Source organism: Semicossyphus pulcher, unplaced genomic scaffold (assembly GCF_022749685.1).
Source record: "Semicossyphus pulcher isolate SPU_LCO1_2020_fin unplaced genomic scaffold, fSemPul1.0.p SCAF_12, whole genome shotgun sequence".
Classification (NCBI taxonomy): domain Eukaryota; kingdom Metazoa; phylum Chordata; class Actinopteri; order Labriformes; family Labridae; genus Semicossyphus; species Semicossyphus pulcher.
In genome coordinates this window covers 23,919,866-23,942,093 of record NW_027211626.1, presented here as the reverse complement: position 1 = coordinate 23,942,093, position 22,228 = coordinate 23,919,866, and the positions used below count along the sequence as shown (strand labels likewise).

The following is a 22,228-nucleotide window of genomic DNA, read 5'->3' as shown; positions in this document are numbered from 1 at the left end:
CATCTCCTCAGATCTTTTAATAGCAACGAAAGAGATTATTGTTTGTTGTACAGATTCAATTAAGTTGCCACTTTGAGGAATAATAGTGATATGGGCTATATAAATTAAACTTAACTGCAAATTTTGCCTCACACTACCCCAGGAGGTCATCAGCTGTTAGGCTCCCTGGATGAATTTAATGGATATGCTTAATTCAGTTCATCATCTTTTCCTGAGATCTGATTATTTAATCAATGGGAGATCAAACTTATTCCTTAATTTCAAGTGTTAACACATCTCATAGCTAGTCCTCAGCTCCCAGCCCATCTCATTGTTACCTCTTGTCCCAGGTTGTATTTTGTACGCCTGTTAGTAACCTGGTTATCAAAGATATGCACATATTACATGCACTTATTTTTTATGATAAAGGTACACATGTATTATTTTAATAACCAAACAAACAACACACTCATTCCCCCATACGCCATTCTGCTGCCCCAAAACTCACTAAAGTGCCAAATGGTTATTAATCCGCTGCTGAAAATAGTCCCACGCAAATGCGTAATTTCTTCCTGTTTATTTTTCATAAACACTGTAGTTTCTATCAATTGATAGAACTTAACCTTTAAGTCTTTTAAAATATGTAAGTATAATTCATGCCAAATTGTTTAGCATTCATGTCTTCAGTAGGAATAGGATGAATGGGCTTGGAGGTAGGGAAGCTTACTGAGGTCAGAAAGCATTGAGTCTTAGGGTCGCACATGTTTATTTGTGGTCTTTTCATGAGAGTTGTTGACAATAAAATAATAAATAAAATCTGTGCCTTGATTGTAAATGCATGTTCCATTTCTCAAGGCCTACCATAACTTATGAAAAAGGGAAAAGTACAGATAATTCTGCTCAGGTTTTACTGAACCTTTGTAGAACACCATTTTGCTGTTTCATTCTGTGAGCTTGTTGTGGTGACAAAAACAGAAATGATTTGAGAGAGACAGAGAGATGGAGAGTGAGGGCCCCAATGCCAATACATAGTTTGTTACTCCCAACATTATGCTTTCTTCGAGGTTACTGTTCAACAGCTGTATGCTACTTAATCACTACAGCTCCCAGCAGGAATAATCTTCGGTAATTCTTTATCATCCAATACAGTTAAGATGAGGTTAAACAGAGAGCAGCGCAGCTTCACAGTCAAACCCGCCGTGTTTCCAAACATTCCCAAAAGATTTGCCCTGATAAAAAAAATACATCTTTGTTCTGACAAATGGTGGGCTGAGTGGTGAGCGAGGGGAAGAAAAACACATGATTTATTTTCAAAGCTTTCATGATGCTTTCCATTGTTCGCCTCACGCTTTAGTCTCGATGCACATTACCACTGCCAATGGGGACGTAACTGTTGCAGAGACACAAAGGAACTGCTCAAATTACACCTGTGACAATTACTACAGCAAGGCGCTGCCTGCGGGACAAAAGAGTGTTATCTAAAACTACTCATGGAGAATGTACAGAAAAATCAATTACTGCTACGGCTTTGTTGCAGGTTTTAGACTGTCTGGTATGTCACACCTAGAATATTGTATGGTCAACAGTGGATTAGAATTAGGATTAGAACAGCAGTGACATTTTCTGTCTTCAAAATGACAAAATTACACGTGCTTACATTATTACAAATGACCTCTGAGCTCTAAATAACTCTTTTCTAATCTAAAAAAAAATGCCTTTTATCCAAATCACAATGTAGTAAAATGAGAAAACTTGCTTGCCTTGACAAATTCCAGAAAACTTGTACAGACCGCCTATATGCTGTTGTTTTAAGATTTAAACCAGAACCTTGTGAAACACATGAATATTAAACAAAGCAAACATTTGCAAAAAACACAGATTTGGTGGGTCAAGTCCAGGAAACGGTTCACAGAATTGTGTCAAAGCTCAGGTCAATCATCCTGCAGACAGCTCATTTAAAATGACACCTATCCAAAGTAAATTCCTGTTGAGCCTTAGCAAAGCTGAATGAGCTTAAAAGTAAAGAGTTTCGGCAATTGGTCCAATGCTGAATAGCAGTGAAGTAGCACTGCACCTTGAGTGAAAACAATATAATTAGTTTGCTTTAGTATCATCAGGTGAGGGATGGCAAAACAAATGCTTGAGCCAATTTAATAGATTTTTTATTTTAGTTTCAAAAAAAGCCTCTGTAATCTAGTAAAGCCGCCGGTCATTGCAGTGTTTAGCAAACGTCACTCAAACAAAAGGAAACAGTGCATTATTGGGTGAGTACTTTCCTGACCGATATTGGAGGCCATGACCGATACCTGCTCCAGAAGAGGTGAATTCACCAACAACCAATATGGCAGCCGATAAAGTTTTCTAGCTTGAAATTAAAATGCTCTTGTGTATAAGGATGGAGCACAGATTGTGCACCGATATGACTTTGCAAAGGTACCCAGAAGGCTGCGTCCTTAAAATATTAATTTTAAATTTGCAACTTTACCATGCGGATAACCATTTGCTCAGCTATGATGCTCTTATTCATGTGCTGCAGACAGTGCTGAGGGGATTTCAAATCCCAACCAAGCATAGTTTTTTTGTATTATGTGTTCTGTAAAAAAGTGTTCATATCATATCAGAACACATATATGCAGATAGATACAGATATATCTTTGATTGGCCTGTATCGACCAAGAATATCAGCTGACCAATATATCGGTCTAGCTATACTTTTTTCACTAGAGGCTCAATTCACATTCGGTGTTCAAGTGTATTTCCGGTGAGAGTGGGGGTGGAAGCCCTCACTGCCCATTAACAATGAAGTTGTCACCAGCCTGGGAACATAGGGTTTCTACAGCAGAAACCAACACACACAACAATTAATCCTACATAGATCAGTTGTCAAACGGCTCCAATGAAAGTTAATTGGTAGGATAGTTTGTTTTCCCATCAGTAACTTTAAGCACTCGATATTTATAATGCAACAAGGATTCTGAAAAAAATGGGAAAAATGCTGGATAAAAATTCCAGTTGCAGTGAAAACCAGCGCTCAACAATTTTTCAGCTGAGCTGCCAGTGTCGCCCTCCACCATAGACCAAAGCGAGCTCTTTATTTAGAGGGTTCAAGAACAGCTTGCTCTCTTACTGTGGAACATAATCACCACATTTGTCAACGTAAAGCAGGGCTTTGAATGTAACCATTCATCTTGAGTTACTATGTTGTCGTTCAGACATCAAGGCTCTCCAAGGCCTGCGCTCTCCACAGCAGCCTACCTTGTATTAGAGAACCTAAAAGGCTTTGCCACAAAGTGCCAAGTAGCTGTGGGTCCTAATAACAGAGCCACAAAGAGCAAACTTAAAGTAATCGCAGGAGGCATTAATTGTGCGTTACACACACAGACCTTTCTCCAGTTTGCTTTGACTGTGTTAACTGACTATTTATGTATGTATCCTGCATTCATAGCAGAAGAGAACTTATAAATAAACATGCTGGCATCTCAGCCGCTCCTGTAACAAAAGCAACCATTTCCTCCTCTGAAATAACTTGAAATGTTACCCCCTCATTCTGTTTGACCAGCAGGAGCAGTTTGAATTTGATTTCCTGGGACATTAAATGTGTTCATGGAACAGCTCTAATTTCCTGTAAACTGGGAAGAGCAAGGCCACATTACGGCACGGCACCTTGTTCAACATTTCAAAAGAATGTCATGGAAACCTTGTCATGTTAAAATAATGACCGCATTGGTGATGATAATGCTGCTGAATTGCCGCTGGCCTGTAGTGATTTGACCATTGCAGATCCATGTGTTGAGTTTCTGATGTGCCATAACCAGTAGGGGTCTCCCCAGACATCCTTGGTGTGATGGTTCGATCATGTCCAACAGCCTGTTTGCTTCTTTATGGCAAAGTCATAGCAATCGTGCCCTTTCTATTTATGTATTAAAATATTACAGCAAATTATAACTACACAGGATTGTATACCCCCCCCCCCCACACACACACACCTTAATACTGCTCTGACTGTGATGCATTCAACAAAGTCTTGCACACGGAGGATCTTCATCTGAGAAAAAATGGTATCCATTTTTTTTTGCATTTTAAATAACTAACATCTTGACATCTGTGTTGTGCTTGTTTCTACAGTACCATTGTAGGTTAACACAATGAACAAGGTCACACAAACCAAGTGTAGCAGACTGACACCAGCTAAAGGCTGTAGGTTTTATATTCAGTATGTCACAGCACATCTTGTATTAAGTTTTTTGTAATGAAGAGCCCTTTTCTACTACAGATTCCTACAAAGATCTCTATTACTTATTTGTAGTAAAAATATAAAGATGGAAGTATTGTATGTATGAAGCCTGTAAGAGAAATAATTTGGTTGTTTCTAGTATTTAATATCCCCATTTTCCAAAACACATGTTTGTGTACATCATTTACAAAGACGGGGCTCTTTAATTTTGCCGGTTTTTGTATTTCCATCACTGGTTTGATGAAAATCCCTTTAAAAACACAGTGTTGGTAATTTACCATTGGAAAAAAAAAGGTTGTGTACACAGTATTCTAATAGTATTCTTTGCACCATGTGTGTGATATTTTTCGGGATGTAGAAACTGAACACATCAGTCTTTTCTCCTCCTCGGCCATTGTGTGTAGCTGAGAGGCCAAGACGCTACGTCCTCAATCTATTTCCCAGGCTGGGGCTCCGCACCACAGCTTGAGAAGCACAGGTCCCTTTTAGTCGCTCCCTTTTTAGCCTCCTTTTTACCTTTCTCAAACAATGGATCCTGCCCCACTCTAAGCAGAAGCCCCCCAAACACTCAGTGAATAAAGTTAGTCCAACATGCGGCCCTTAAACCCACCCCAAGACTGCTGCCGGGCAGCCACACTCGCAGAATTGTTTGTTAATAGTCCAATTAGATAATTGCCATCTTTCACTCCTTTTCCTCTCTGTTTCCCATAAAGGCATGAATGGCACTCAGGGAGGGGGGCTCCTTGAAGAGGGCTTCTGGCCAGCTAAGGTGACAAGAAGGGCCAGAGAATGCTCCTTGCACTAGGCCACTGGTTTGAATTGAATCATTGTGGCCTAATCAATGGTCTTATTGGATTACTGGCCACTGCTGTGTTCAGAGATATTGTTGCACTGACAATGAAAGTAGCTAAGAGTTGGTGGTTTGGTGGGTGGGTAGTGGCCTGGAAGGCGAGTGCTGGAGGGAGGTAGGGGCCATTCCAGAGGTATGCGTGTGTGTGAGAGCGAGAGTGTAGGCAGCCTAAGCACTAATGACAAGTTTTGTTCCCCTTTTTTGTCTTTTTCTATCGGGCAGGTTAAGATTATGAGAGCTAAAGCTGGCTTCTGGGGTGCTGTCATTTAACTAGTGAAATATGTGGTGTTAGCGGCAAGAACCACACAGTGTTGCTCCGCGTAGCTCTCTGAAGGAACACAGGACGGCAGGGAACTTTAACACAGTTCCCATTAAAGCAGAGCGTGGCGTTGTTCCAGCGCTCAAACTGGCTGGGCCAATGCCTTGATAAATTTTGATCGACGTGGATTTGTTCGTTATTCTTTTCACTTGTCTCTCTCTCTCCCCCTCTCTCTCTCTCTGGCTCTTTCCCAGTGTGTTTCGCCTACAATAGCGTAGTGGTGAGATCCGCACATTGCAGAATTCCATTGATTGGGGAGGGAGAGCCAAAGAGAAAAACGGGATCAAAGTTCGCGGACATGCTGCGGCAATCAGGTTCGCAGTGAAAAGTCGGGGAAAAAAAGTCTGGCCGTGTTCTGTGGACGGAAGAATGAAGCACCCGGGAACTTTTTTCAGGTCTGGAAGAGTCGTACCCCTGTGATTGTGTGCGTTCATGTGGGGTTCAGGGAGGGTTGGTTGCAAGACAAGACCAATCATTTGTCTTGATTCTCTGGGCTGAGAGCAGGCAAACTGAGGGGGACGGGACGAGCAAAACCCTCTATCAAGACCTGATCTATTTCCCCAAACAATTTAGTGTATTCATGAGGTTACGCAAATGTGGAGGCAGCAAAACTACCGTAATCAATTGAAACAGCGAGTGCGCATCCATGCCTCTGATTATTTGGAGATCATCTACCAGACTGATGTCTATGTAACGAGGAAAGGGGGGCATTGAATTACTGTTGAGTTTCATTGAGAAGTCCATGATCATTGGGCAAGGGAGTTTGGTCAGTGATAATAGGGCTCCTTGGTCGAGCGACGGAAGTATTTCAACAAACATTAGATAGCTGACTCTGCCTTGCTGAAAGGTGCTGTTTTGAAACTAAAACCCACACTGTCCAGACCATCTGGTGCGCCGTGTTCTGCGTAATCTCCTTTTTTTTCACCTGACAAAGGAAAAAAGAGGCGGACAAGCTGCAGGTCCGAGAGGATAAACTGAGCATGGAGGTCAGGTACAACCAAGAGACAGATGCGATGGGGCTGAAGAATGGACTAAAGAAGGGGAAAGATGACAAGGAGTCCCAGGGCAGCTTGTCCAAAAGCTTCCTCAAGGAGCAGCAGGACTCCTTTTCCCCCTCTGGGACCGTGGACAACTGCGAGAAAAACAGGGGGAGCACGGGGGACCCGGACTACTGTCGGAGAATACTAGTCCGAGGTAGGGCTTGAGATCTTTCTTTGATTTTTTGAAACTTGCAGTGTCATACTGCAGAGAGCGTACAGATCCATCTGACAAAATATGCTCTAAACTGCTGTTAGATTTCATCCTTTTTACAGTCAGATATAAGAGACAGTATCTTCTAGAACAAAAGTGGAAAAATAAAGCCTTTGTAGCAGACAGTGGTCGTTAACACGCAGAGAGAAAGCTGACAAGACGTCTGCTTTATTTTTTCAAGAGGAGGCTTTCACTTTAAAATTTAAGTTAAGAGAAAAATATTCTATTAAACAAAAAACATATTGTTATGAGAGTTTGTTTAGTTTATATTTATGGTGTTTATTTAAAATAATGAGGGTTACCTTTAGTATTTTCTTTTTTAGTTTGACTAAAATTATAGAAACACTAAAAGGTCAGATAACTAAATTATTAGTCAGGAAAATTTCTATTTAAAATTAATAATTGCTGTTAATTGCATCTGTAATTTTAGGCCACACATAACCACAGTGAAATTCCTTTTTTACATGTTTTGTTCTTTTAGTAAACCCTTAAAATCTTTCCTCAGATTTCATACTTACACAAAATGTTCCTGTGTTCATTTAATTATTTACAAGGTTATACATTTAGGGAGAAACACCTACATGGTTTTACTGTATTTATTGCATGACACTTTGAGCATGATAAATATTCTAATTATAAATATTTAAACACAAAAAAAGACAGGATAAGAGTTTGTTTTCACACATATTTAATGTCAACAAATCCTCAGACAAATTGTGTGCATGAGTGTCAGCTGCCCAGAAAGTAATTTATGTAATTTCCTTGATGCTGTGTTGGCACAACAGTATGAGTGTATGAAAACATAGTGCAAATATACGATCACCAAAAACAGAGGATTAGTTCTGCAAGACATAATGAGACAGAGCAGCCTCAACACATAAAATACAGATATAAATTTTATTCTAAAATAGACAGCATCATTTCATTTACATTTGTATGTTAATAATTAAATAGTGAATTGTTTTTTGCAGCATTGCAACCACCTTTATTTGCATGCTCAATTTAATACCAGGTTTAAAAATTAATGCACATACCTGTTAAGCAGAGATGTTTTAGTATAACAATGACTACAACATGCATTGTTGTTGTTCTCATTTGGTGTGGATTACATGAGTGAACTAGATGGAACTGCAACATCTTTCTGTTAATGCCTGTTCAGTTTTCTTTATGAACCTTTACAGTTTGGTGTACAGATCTGTAAACCCTTTCAGTACATATGAATATATTTCAGAGATGTTTTCACTGAAGTTATACCACATAACAGAAAAACAGAATTTCTAAGCTCATACATGTAATATATAATTGTATCTTTTTTGTCTGAAGTACCTCATTAAGGTTACATTTATTTCATACAATTCTTATTCAGCACATTATGTATTGTTAGTTCTCTCCATGACTGTGGCACCTCAACAATATCTTAATGATAACTGTAATTAGCAATGTAATGCCAGGAAATGCTTAGAAATATGCCATTTCTCTGTTGTTACAGTTAATTTTCTTTGCCTTTGCGTACTTAATTTTAAGTGGTGTTGTTGCAGATGCCAAAGGCTCTATCCGAGAGATTATCCTGCCGAAGGGTTTGGATCTGGACCGACCTAAGAGAACCCGCACCTCCTTCACGGCAGAGCAACTTTACCGGCTGGAGATGGAGTTTCAGAGGTGCCAGTATGTGGTGGGGAGGGAGCGGACAGAGCTGGCCCGTCAGCTCAATCTGTCTGAAACACAGGTATGTATGCATCCTACGTGCACTGACTAAAATTCAACAGTTATGAATTTAATCTGTCAAAACTGGTGTGCATAAGACACCATGGGTGCTGTTGTTTTAACTAAAGTAGCAGTATTGTACAGCATGCATTTAATGCCATGTATCTATTGGATGGTAGTTTATCCATATATATCAAATTTAATTCATTTCATTTGCAAGCCCTGAAACGAATACGTTATTAAGTCAGTTTCAGACCAAGCAGTTCATTTTAAAGGAGAAATCATCAATAAAAAATAAGGGCCTGTTTTCAAAGCACTATTGATGTAAACAAACCTTTAATGGCAACATTAATCATTTAAAACGTGTGGTTGTTGTGGAGTGATAGCATTTACACAAATACATGTTCAGTTATGAATGCTAGCAGGTTCTAGTTTAGCGTTTTGAACATTAGCACGTAGGGTTATATTTAGATCTTGGGTTGTACCTTTAACGTTTCCTCACAGAAATGTTTGAATTGTATGTATCCCTTTAAATCAATTTGTTTTATTAATAGATCTAGTGTCGTGTCGATACAGCTTATGGAGTGTTAGACATTATGGCCAGAGGCTGCTAAAATGAAGGCTGCCGTTCTAGAAAGCGCAGACTTCCTCCTCATGTCATGTGTGGGGTGAGCAGTGGGTCAGCAGTGTCCGCTGTCGGTGAACTACATTTGCACCCTGTATTTGACACCAGATTCAGAAACCAGTCAGCCGGTCACCGTGTGGCATTTGGACTTAAGGGAGCCCCAGCTATCTCCGGCGTTGGCTTTGGTGTTTTATTCATCTATTTACTTATTTTTGAAAATGTGCAACACGGCTAACGGCCCATCGGCTTGGTCTTTGGTGCTAATGTGTTGTGGCTTTTCAGAGGTGCTCTCGCAGACCTCCACTCAAGGTTAACCTTTGGTCACAAAATGACACCACAACCGACAGCTCTCATCAGTTTGTTGATGTACAACAAGGTCACTGTTCCCCTCACCAACAGACATGTACATTTTACTTATTTTATTCAACTTTTTAAATTCGAAATGTTTTAATATTCTCTTGTTCTTTTGATTGAAAAAAATCCAGATTTTCTTTTTCACGTAAATTAAAAAAAATCATCGCTGATGATGTTGTTTTGCTCACATGAAGGTGATATAGAAAACAACCTTAGCTCCCTATTTAGGCCGAACAAAGGCTTTAGGGTTTTTCCAGTGTCTGCTTCTTAAGTGACGAGATGCCTTTTAATGACAACGTGGTGAAATTAACATTTGTTCTGTTCCATTTCTAGTGAGGCCATTTACCTTTGTTTGAGCTTCTAGCTTCTCCTTGTTGTTTTCTTTGCAATGAAAATGTAAAATGAGCTGCATCTTCAGCAGTCTTTACATCACAAATAGATTATATTGGATTGAGCGTCAGGGCTTTTTCTCTTGGTGTAAAATAATTGTAAATGATGGTGAAGAGTTGAACCTCCCTCTGTAGTGAAGGGAAAAAATATTGAAATGTGATTGGACGAGCAGTGGATTGAGCTGGAGGCTTGCTGCTGATTGGTATCTGCACGTTTTCTTCCATATGAAATGCTGTAAATCAGGCGAAGGGGAGCTTTACGTACATTAGAGAATACCATGTATTTGTTTTGATTTTAACGTCAATTTTAATAAGATTAAGAGAAATAATGAGTAATTGACACGTCAGAATAACTAAAGGGAGCCATTGAGCCAAATTAATGACATTGAATGATGTTAAATTACCAGGTTGTTGCTCTTGCTAGAGGTCACTAAATTTTATCAAGAAGAGTGCGTACTCTTTACCGTCTTTAAGTATGAGAAATTAGGGATTTTATTTTGATAGTCCACCCTTCAGCTGTGTGAAACATTTGCAACATTTCTGAAACTATTGGTTTTCGTTGCAGACTTGCGACAATAAAATCAAAATCATTTTCTTTCAAATTAGGTACAGATTAGTAAATTTAGAAATGTACAGAAACTTGCATAATAACCAGCTGTTATCTTATTCACAGACATAGTTAAGGCCACCATCTTTGACTTGTAAAAACAGGCCAAATTCACATTTAGGATTATTTTATTGATCTAAAATGATAGGAAAGCTAATCCTACATTTTGAGGACTAGGAAAGTCCCATAATGCTTATTAAAAGACGGTACAGCTCATCATAAATTTGTAGGCAGAGAAAATGAAAATATACGGAAACAGTTCCTCAGGATTGACATGCATTTAAAATGTGTAGTTTATAGTGGAACATCTACTGTAGAATAACAACATTGGGGCTGCAATGTATGACTTTAATGATCTTTTGATATCATTTTAATGTAATTTAAGATACCAATAATACAAGTAATTGTTTAATCCGTGAAAGAAAAATATTCATCAGTTCCTAGAGCCCAGGGCTACTACTAAGATATCTAAATTACCATGATGTAAACCCTAAACATTGACAAATTGAGAAGAAGACTCCAGCAATTGTTTTGAATATTTTGCTTTAACTGTCTTATAAATCAGACCAGTGAGTAATTTCATGTTACTCTAAACTGATAGTTTCATCTTTAAATATCAACCATGTCATGATTTTATAACTCAGTAAAACCAATCCATAACCAATACAGACAAGAACAAGACACTGTTGTTCTGTATGTTGTACTGTATATTGCCAGTATTCTGTCGGGTTAACAAAGACAAAATGACACTGTTTGGATCTTCTGTGGTGCAGGAGGCTGAGACAGTGACGCAGTGGTTTACATATGAAAGACCATCTTTGAGCAAGTTGTGATTGAATTAACCTCCTGCCTGTTAGCGGATCACAGTGAGCCCTGCCTTCCATGGCTGAATGAAATCACTGAGCTTTTGATCAATCACACTCTCCAATCATTACCTGGTGACCAAAGTGTGTGTGTGTGTGTGTGTGTGTGTGTGTTTGTGTGTGTGTGTGTAAGCATTCCTGCATACACAGCTACTATACATTAGTTGGTATCTAAAGGGGAAGGAGCGATTGGCTGGGGGATTGACAGACGCTTTGCTACTTTTGATTCGTGAACAAAAGCGTTGGCTAAAAGCAATCAAGTTAATCTTTGAAGACACACGTATGGCTCACAGTGCAATTATCTCCAAGTACTGAGATCATCAGATTATTTCTACATTGTGATCACAGGCCTTTTTAAAGCAAGTATCAATGTGAATTCTTGCAGGTCAGTTTTCTCATTGTCATACCACCAACATTAGAAAGGTTTTTTAAAGTAATGCTGTTATGAGTATTTAAATAAATGTTTTGTATCTCCAAAGAGCAATACATAATACATGAACTTGAGATTGCACTTTATATTTAGCATGTGTCTCTAAAGAATCTTCCTCTGCTCTGTGTTCGTCTCCAGGTGAAGGTCTGGTTCCAGAACCGGCGCACTAAGCAGAAGAAGGACCAGGGGAAGGACTCTGAGCTGCGTTCTGTGGTTTCAGAAACAGCAGCGACCTGCAGCGTCCTCAGACTGCTGGAGCAGGGTCGCCTGCTGACTCCTCCGGGCCTGCCGGGCCTCCTGCCCCACTGTGGCAGCGGCACGCTGGGCTCGGCCCTGCGCCCTCCCTCCATGGCTATGGCCAGCAATGGCAGCAGTAGCAGCAGCAGCAGCGGCGGCAGCACTGGCACGGCGGGTGGCAGCCCTCCTCTGCCCGCTGTCACCAGCTCAGGGACGGTGGCCGGCCTGCAGAGCTCACCGGCGGCTCACGGTCTCTTCAGTTTCCCCATGCCCTCCTTACTCAGCGGCGTCGCCACCCGCATTTCCTCCAACCCACTGTCCATGGCCGGCTCTCTGGCTGGCAACCTGCAGGAACTCTCCGCCCGCTACCTGAGCTCCTCAGCTTTTGAGCCTTACTCGCGGACCAATGGCAAAGAATCCATGGACAAGAAAATTCTGGAATGATGCCTTTTTTTCATAAATGGAAAAACTGTTTCCTTTGGACATATTTTGATTCATTTCTTGGCTTTTACTGTCTTTGTTCTGTTTTGCCCGTTCTCTGTCATCATGTCTGTGTCATGTTCTGTAGCAGTTCATGTATTCTGGTTGCACATCTGGCGCCTTGTACAAGGAAGAAAACAAAGACCTACACAAGCTCATCTAACAAAGACAGGGGTGTGTGCGTGCGTGTGTGTGCCTGTGTGTGTGTGTGTTGTTGTTGTGGGGGTGGTGGGTTGGAAAGAATTTGCACAAAACGTTCATATAGGATTTAGTTACAGAGTCTAGAGAGACACACTAACAGGACTATTTTGGGCTCTTTCAGGTTTCTATTAAACAAATGTTAGATTTTTCCAAATAACAATATACACATAATATGGCTGAATCATACAGCACAGGCTCTATCGCTGCGAGAGAGGTGGTACATAGTGCTTGGCAGAAGGTTGAGAAGATTGATGAGAGAAAGCGTGAAGTGATGGCACCTTTCTGGATTGTGTTTAATTAAATGATAGCTTGAGATAGATGTCTATCACTGCAGAGAAATGGAGCGAGTTGTCAAACACCTGAGCAGCAGCAATCCCAACCCAGCCCAGAAAAAGAGAAAGAAATTAAATGCAGTGTTATGAATGGACACGCAAGGCCGATTTTTCGACTTGAATTGGGGGAGAAAAAAGTGCCTCTGTTTGAAGGTCACTGCAAGGCCAGTGTCAGTACGGAACCCAATGCATCTGACGTGTGAATGCAATTTGCTTATGCAGATTCCTCACAAAAAAGTGCGCTCACAGAAAGGTCTTTTGTACGTCCCTTTGTATCACGTTTAGACCAAACCGAAACATAACCCAGGTGCAGACGGTGTTGTCATACAGTATGATGGTTTAATTGTTCAGTGTTGTTTTCATTATGGTTTGGTGAAGATTTTTAACAACAAAACTCTTCACTTTGTGGCATTTTTGTCTTCAAGGTTCGGTACCTGACTTTCATTTTGTCTGTGATTTTAATACCACTGTGAGCTCTCAGAGTTTGGTCGTACAGTTTCTATTCCATGCCGAAGATAAGCACAGGACTGGGTCTGCTCAAAGAAGAGTGTTCGGAGTGAAAAAAAAAAAGCTTTTCAGCGTTATCAAACTGTTTTCTTTGTTGGACACTACAAGGTAACAGGTTTTTCAGTCATTTAGACAATAAAATAAGCTTTCCTCCTGTGTGACATTTTCAAACATCCACAGCCTTCATAAAAGATTCAAGGCACACGGATGCATGTGGAGACTGAATGGAATTATTGTAGTATAAAAGTACTGGAATTGAGAAATGTACCTTAAAATTGTTATTTTATTGTAAATTATTCACTTATGTAATTAATAGATTATTAGTATATCTGGAAAATAATGAATGAATGAATGTATTAGCGGGGTTGAGGAATCAATCAAAAGCTCTTTGGTGCTGTTGTTGTGAAATATCTTGAAATTTGTGAAACGTGTGGTACAAATGTGCATATATATGATGTATATGGCTACAGACAAAGACAAGTGTGTTTTTCATTTCCTTTCATACATGTTGCTATGAATCAAGTTGTGATAAATTTCATGACTGTTATACCTCATACATCACGGCCTGGTGTGTACGCTCCTCGACGTTTTTTTTCCCCCACTATCTCTGGTTGTATTGTTGGTAATGTGGCGATGAGAGGCTTCAAAAGAAATACCAGGAGTGCTAGCAGGCACGACATTGTGATCAGTGATTCAATTTGGACTGCAAGTAATTACTAATTATTAATTTGTCATGCAGCACAACAGTCCGAAAACAACAAAGATATTCAATTTACGAACATTCAAAAAACAAACAAAAAATATCCAAATGCATTTTTAACTATCAAAAATTACTTTCTTTTTATCTGCTATTTATTTTATTATTTCAACTTATTTGTTTCACCTAGATTTCATTGAGAGATTTTGCTGAAATTGTATATCTGTAAGAAGAGATATGTGTCATATAGGCAAAGTTACAACACCATTACTCCTCCCCGATGCGCTCTTAAATCTCTCTTTCCTGCTGTTTTATCCACATGACACATGAGGAGTCAACCACAATGTGTATATGCTCATCTGGCATGCCTTTAACTACAGTGAGCGATGAATAATAATGAGCAGGAGCCACTACTTAATTTTTTCCCTCACATTTACCTCTTAGGCAGTCTACCCAAATGTTCTTGGTACATGTGCCTTATGAGGAACTTGAATACAACATTGAGGGGAAAAACAACTACCTGGATGTTGTAATCTATATGTTCAATCACAGTACGTAAACTAAATGCCACAAAAAAATGAACCTATTCAATTAAACTAATTAGCTGGGTGTAATTTAATATACAGGCAAGAGCGGCAGGAGTGTTAACAACATATTGTGGGCTGAATCATTACAATCCATTGGCTGATGAAGGCTGTCAAATGTGGTTGAAACTTTAGAAAAAAGATAAGTGTTCTATGTCCAAGGTCAATACTAAACTGTCATACACAACATTTTTCAGTTTCTTTTCTCCCCCTGAGAATTTTAACCTACACCTTTCGACACAAAAGCATTAGATTACTCTGCAAACTTCATCTGCACACTTACTTGGACATAACTCAGAGCTTGAAAATCCTCACTGAACCGAGAGGTGCTGGGTGAGCTCGGGCGAGTCGTGGCCGAGTTGTGCAGCGGGACAGCTTCTCGTGGTTCACCTCCTCTGGATTTTTAAAAAGACACGCACACATTAAAGACATTTTATCTGAAAAAGTCGCTAAAACCCAGAATCTAGAGTAATTTAATAATTGAGTGATGAATTATGAGAGCAAAAGTAGTCCTCATTAGTAGTTGAGGATATGGACCAGAAGCGCTGGTGTAGTAGTGTACCACAGTGAACTACAGTGTGTGTCTGCTGCTGCCAGTGGTGGAAGTACTATAGTCAAGCATAATTTTGAGCTACTTCACAATCAATTTATTCTACTTAACTTCAATTTCAGAGGCAAATATTGTGCTTTTTATTCATTACAATTATCTGACAACTATACTTCATTCTGCAAATTAAAATTTTATACCTCGAATATATGATCGGCTAATAAAACATGATGTATTGTTAAAGATTAAACTCCCCTGCAGTATTTAAAGTGGTTAAAATGAGCTTTTATTTGAGCAGCTACATCTTTATTGTTGCTGTAGAAGTACAAAATGGACTTCAGAGCCATATATGAACTTTGGTAAATGGGTATATTGTGGCAGAGAGTTTGCAAAGATGCGACCACAAAATCCGGCTTGTTTGTAATAATGCTGGGTTTTGAGTTCTTCTTCCAGAGTGATCACAGTGGAAATGAAGAAACTGTTCAGTCACAGAGAAAACAGAGGCTTTTTAGTGAGCAGACCCAAAGAAACCAATCCTCCCCACTGTGTCTTGGGAATCTCTGCAGAGGAAAAAAAAAAAGGTCACATTTACGCCTCCTGCCCCCTCTCTACCCCCCACAGCCACCCCCACCCATTCTCTCTCTTTACCCTAAGTCCAATTAGAAGGAAGGTCAGGGAGGTTTTTGTAAGTGAGGGGTTTCGGGGGAGTGTGTGTATGTCTGTGTGTGTATGGACGTGCAGGGCTGTCATAGCTGCAGACCACCAACACATTTTCTCCCATCACATGGTCCGCTCTTTAAGCTCAGGTCTTAGGAGGTGAAAGAAAGGCTACATCCTGTCTTGTTTTCAGTGTGTTTTAGCCTTGTTCTTTTTGTGCCATACGGTCGATCTGGGGATTAATGCGCTAACAAGTCCGACCGAAGAAGCAACCCTCTGCAACTGTAGCACACTGATCCAACAACTTTAAGCTCCACAGTGCTACGAATCTGCAGGATTCCCCTCTAGGCATCCCAGGCCGGTGAAAAACCGGCACAGCTTAGTCACTTTGCTTCCTCACAGAATAATTAATCCCATTAAGTAATCAAAGGAGTGAGGGGAGCGGAAACCCCTCAAAAGCAAGGGTTCCACTTGTGTATTCTGCACACTTTGCATAAGGCCCTGAAATAACCATAATTTCCAAATTTATTGAAATACCACCATGTTTAATTACAACTGCAGTGCCCTTGCGACTGTATTGTACAGGCACATAGTTTGCAGTTTGCAATACCAAGACAATTTCAAGTAGCTTTTACAATTTCACTATTGCCATCAATGGCTACATAGAAACAAAACCCCAGTCAATAATTAAATATTATTTGCAGTGGAGCTTGTCATTAGTACAAGACTGTAAAATGAGAAAAGATATTGTCATTTAGCCTTGTCTCTATTCTGTTTGATTATTTACTGATAAAACCGGCAGAGCTGCGCAAGCAGTATTTTCCTATTAACAAGGGATCAAATGTGCACTGTTAAAAAAGAGGCTGTTTGTGGTGATGATTTTTCACCTGCTCTTAATGACCAATTCAGCCTCTTTGAGCTCATTGTTTTGGTTCTGAACTTTACTGTCTTTGTTGAGCCTCCCAGCTTCCATTAGCCTAGTTGTGAGCAATAGCTGTTCTCTGTGACGATATTCTTGTCAGATGGAGACCAAAACAGAGCTTAAAAAGAGAACACAAAGAAGACTTATAGTGCTTCAAGCCTGCAACAGATAATAATGGCTCAATAATAACAAAATAAAATACAAAATCATAATACTCCATTGTGCCTCAGACCTGATAACTCCTTAACAACTGCAGCTTGGGCTCATTTAGACTGGACCAGAACAGTAAGGGTGGCTGTGGCTCACTGGTAGAGTCGGTTGTCTCTCAATCAGAAGGTTGGGGGTTCGATCCCTGACCGCCAAATCACATGTCGAAGTGTCCTTGGGCAAGACACTGAACCCCAAATTGCCCCCGGTGGCATAGCCATCGATCTGATTGGCACTTAGGCCTTTGCCATCAGTGTGTGAATAGGTGAATGTGACACGAAGTGTAAAAGCATCTTTGAGTGGTCGGAAGACTATATAAGTACAGTCCATTTACCATTTTACTGTCTACAACAGATGTACTAAAAAGCACTTGAAGTCATATTTTAGGCTTGAATCCTGTATTTTCTAGGACAGAGTCAGGTCAAATATCTGCAGTATGAACAAAGAGTTAGTTTTGCTTTGGCTCCATTTAAGTCTGCAGTCACAGCCTCTCGAACACAGTTGGGAGAAGCCCTTGCCTTCCTGTACATTTCTTTTCTCTCTTTCCACCAAAACAACACATTTGGGTAACAACTTTGTTAGAACGTTGAAAACAGAGTATAATTTATCTGTAGCTAACCAGGCAATTCTTAATAGATCCAAGTTCCACAGAATAAACCTCCAGCTCTAAGTGGCAACACGACCTAACTTTTAAAGTAAAGCTCACTCTGTTTCAAGCATTAACATAGTGGGCATAAATAGACTATTTTGACAGTAATTGTTTGGGTGATATTAAACTGAGGAAGTTCCTGACAAACCAAACACCCTGTACCAAACAGTTCAGGAGAAATACACATTCACTACTCCCCTTCCAAAATTGCTGTTACTCTGACTCCCCTTTTTAGAATGACATCTTTTTCCCCAGTAACACATCTTAAAAAATAAGCTAGTTTAATGGTCCAAACCACATGAAGTCTTCATGGGAGACAGTAACCAGGTCACTTTGGCTCATCTGCTAACGGTCTCCAGATGCAATGTTATACTGAACGTCTGCACGTACTGTTAATGATGCTTCCTTACATGTCTCTTACTTCGTCCTTGTTATATTTTGCTATTGCTGGTTATATTTTGTTCGTCCTCATTCCATCATTCTCCAGAAAGGGGGAATGCCTTCATATTCCTTTATATTCCCTGGCCCTCATAACCAGACATTTGTGAATCATTTAACACAGGGTGAATTGTGCTGCCTGTCTTATTATATGTGGGGTCATAGCCTACTGCTTCAAGGTTTTCAAAGCACCACATACCACCATCCTGTTATAATGTGCAAATACTTTGTAGGGACTATTGCATTGTTTCACCTCAAACAGCACATAGGAAAGCCTCTTTCTTATTCAGAAAAGGCCCTTGAACCTTTAACTTGAAGTGAAAAATCCCTTTTCTCCAGAGAGTCACAATGGCAGCTCCAGGTTGAATTCATATTCCTTTTAACAAGTCTGTGCAGCACAATCATCCCGAATGCTTTGAAATCTGATTTAAAATTGAATTGGAAGTGATGTTCCAGTCGAGCCACCTTTCCTCAAACGGTCGAGGGCATTGGTCTCAACTTTACACATAAATGTGACAAAAGGGCCTAGACTGCACAGAAAAAAAACACATTACTGCATATTCTGTACAGCAAACAGCCTTTTTTTTTGTCTTACAGTGGGAAAGCACACCACCAGCCTGCACTCATGGCTACTTTATTAGAGGAATCAATTCAAAAGAGATACCTCCTCTTACCCAACAAGAACTGTCTCCACTTGAAAAAGTTAAAGGATAATGATTAATGGTAAAGCATAAAAGAAGTGTGTACAAACCATCACTTAAATTGACTCATGTACCTCAAGTTTACAAATGTAAGCTAACACTCAAAGACCATATGCCTCATTTTCACTGTATCATACAGCACAGCTTGGCCTGACTGGACTTGTTAAAAACACACCTTTTTCCACTGGCAAAAGTTCTTCATAGTCCTTTGCAGGGATTTGATACCACAACCACTGAAGGCTCTGATATCATTGGAAAATAAACCACAAAACAATCTGTCACAGATACATTCATTTTTCTTCAAAGGGCATTGACGCTGTAATCCAAGATGGCGCAGGCCAGTCTTCTGTTGAAATTTAAAGTTTGCAGTGTGCAATCCATCCTTTAAGATATTCCGCTAAAACTCCTGCAGAAATGTCTGGATCATTAAGTTATTTGAGCTTTTCAGCCTCATTGGAGGTTCAAGCGGCTGCCGTGAATCGGAACCGAATTACCTGATGGAACACACAGATTGATGGAACTCGCTTGAGGAGACTTGACTCCAGCAAAACCCGTGAGGATGACATTTCGGTTTCTTTGTCTTTTCCACACAAACACTTTCATGTTTTATTTGGTCAGGTGCTTCTGGTCCAATTTCCTGCAAGCCTGGTCCTGTTTAGGACAATCCTAACTGTCACCCCAAGCAACCAGTCATACTGTTACAACCTGTGAGACCACCTTTTATTGGTACCACTTTTAGTACCCCTTGAGGTTCAAGGCGAGCTAGAGGGAATCATTATTTGCTACTACTGGAGGACACAACCCCATACATCATTGGGTCCTTTAGTTGTACTGTATGTAGGGATGGGTATTGTTAGGATTTTATCAATACCGGTATTGATACCGATACTGCTTATCGATCACAGTACTTCTCTCCATTATTTGGTGCAAAAAATAAAGACATGTCTTTATAAGGGTGTCTGATAATGTGGAAGGGGGGTTGAAACTAGGGTTAAGGGTTGTGGTCATCGCCCTACAGTAACAACAGTGAACATTAACAGTAAATGTAGCAACAGTAACAATCAAAAAGAATACAAAAATAGTTTTCTGGCTGTCATGGCAGCTTAAAATTCACACTTAGGCGAGCTACCAGTTAATAGTGTACCTAAACCAACTGGACTCCACTGTAGTGAAGGGATGTAAATCTTTTACAATCATTGTGATTTTCCCCGGTTTTGCTGTGGAGAATGGGTTTAACTTGGGTGACTGACTTCTGCTAACAGTACCCACTGCAGATGAAGCTGTCTATGGATGAAAAATTTGGAACATAACTTAGAAGTGCAAACAGAACTACACTGAATCACTACAAGATAATACATAGGAGCCGTGCATTTTTCCTGCATTTTTAGTTAGATTAATCCCATCTGCAGCATTGCTCTCCGAGCCACAGGGACTCTGCACTGAGGACGTACTAGCAGTAAATTTGCTAATGCAGTTCAGCACGCTGCACAGCTTCAGATTTGTAGGATGTTGAACTTGTATGTGTTTAATGAGGTTGCTGGTGTTTTTCCACTTAGATTCAACTACCTTTTTTCATAAATTGCAGCAGAGTTAAATTTGAGCCTAAACTTTCAAACGCTTTGCCTTCTTCATCATATAGACCTACTAGACTTTCTCCAGCAGAAGAGTACAGCATGTAGCGTTGTTGTCTGACGCTGTTGGCTTCGTCATCACTCGGGGGCCGATGCCAGCTACGTTACAATGAAACGATTGAATGAAATTACATTAAATATCAGAATCAGAAATACTTTATTTATCCTGAAGACTGAAAGTTTCTGTTGTTGTTCCGTCGATGACTTCAAACTTATTAAAATATTTTGGTCATGATTAACAAGTAGCAACCTGCCCATAGAGCAGGATATATTCTCCAGTCTCCTGTGTAAACGTCGAATATCGACATCATTTCCACCACCTTAAACTCCACACTCTTAGTTTCAGTTTTTAACATGAAGGTAACACTACCTGGATGTATTGTGTGCTGCGGAAACACCCAATATCTTTGTAGTTCCTAGGTAGCCTGACCAATTCACAAATAAAAATAATAGCTGCTGTCCAGAGCATTTAATACCGACATGATTCATTTCAGTTCTTTCTGCTCAGAGGAAGCCATTTTGGTTGTTTTTGAAAATGCCCCAATGGCACTTCTCTGTACAGTTGTGATTGTCCTGACCAGGACCAGTCTTGATGGAAATTGGAACAGAGGGTCCAAGGCTAGTTCCTTAATAACACGTCTGGATTTAACATACTGTTGAATGATAATCAGTGTGAGCCCTTTCACAACAGTGGGGTCGCGTTAACCGAATATTTTCCGTCTTTGACAGAATTTTTTGAACAATGACGGAAAAATCTGAAGGCTGTCCGTTACTTTGTCAGATTAGAATCTTTAAGGCGATCCACCATACCATTTAGTAACTCTCACATAGCACTGTCAAAAACCACATGTAGACCACCTACAGTGCACCTTCCTGTCTGGTTGGTGGGGAGTGTGCATAATTAGTTAGCTATTGTGCGCAGACCTTTTCCATAATACATACATGTATGTACACTTCTGATCTTCATCTCACTATCCGGGTCATGACAACACGTTGAAGAGCTATGGACTGGCTACAGGTCACAGGGGGCTGAAGCTGCCGCTCCGGTGCAGCGAGACTGCATGCTGCAGGATTTCCTCCCTGTGAAGCGAGTGCTCGCAGGATTGGGAAATCCCACATTCAGAGTTCTGATCACTCAAATGTTTCCTGAATACAAAACTCTTGAGTTTAGGAGATTTGAGTTAAGGCAACAGCTGGTCAATGAAGTTCAGTTCAATTAATATCTAGTAAAGATTTTGTTCATATTTATGGTATATTATTAGTAAATTGCACTATTCATATATTTTTGTTCAGGGATAATGGGCAGGGTGTTTTAGTGTGCTCTGCTGTCACTGCGAAAAAATAAATCATATGCTTTGTGTGATGTTGAAGGGAAAAGTGACCACAGGGTCAGTGTCTCTCCAGGCCCTTACAAATGCATAATGTGTAAGATTTTTCTTCAGTTATAATGTTACTATGTGTGATCGAGTTTTTATTTTTAATTTAAGGCTATTAAACAGGTCATGTCTCATTATCATTGGAAAAATAAAAATTAAATTGATGGGTGATAACACATTATGACGGAATTTTTACGACCCTGTCCGTCAAAATGACTGCAAGAAAGTGGAACGCAACCTCTGCAGCAGACAAAATAATTGCATGAATATTATGATATCTATTTGCCCAAATGGGTGGTTCTGAGGAGTTTGCAGGAAATCATATCCCTTTGAACTCATCATAAAAGACTAAGGGGAAAAAACTGCTATTTCTAAAATGAGGGCACTGCTCCTGTAGGCAGAGGCCCTTCACTTGCATTAATTTGCTATTTTTTGCATGCGGCCTGAAACGTTTGGA

The 22,228-nt window shown here is 40.0% G+C and overlaps 1 protein-coding gene across 1 annotated transcript; it reads left to right on the top strand.

The window, feature by feature from the left end:
- Positions 1–6,362: 6,362 nt before the first annotated feature.
- Positions 6,363–12,286, top strand: vax1 (ventral anterior homeobox 1). The gene is made up of 3 exons (XM_069659270.1): positions 6,363–6,576; positions 8,172–8,359; positions 11,744–12,286. The coding sequence occupies exons 1-3, from the start codon at positions 6,363–6,365 to the stop codon at positions 12,284–12,286; spliced, it is 945 nt and encodes a 314-aa protein (XP_069515371.1).
- The last annotated feature ends 9,942 nt before the right edge of the window (positions 12,287–22,228 follow it).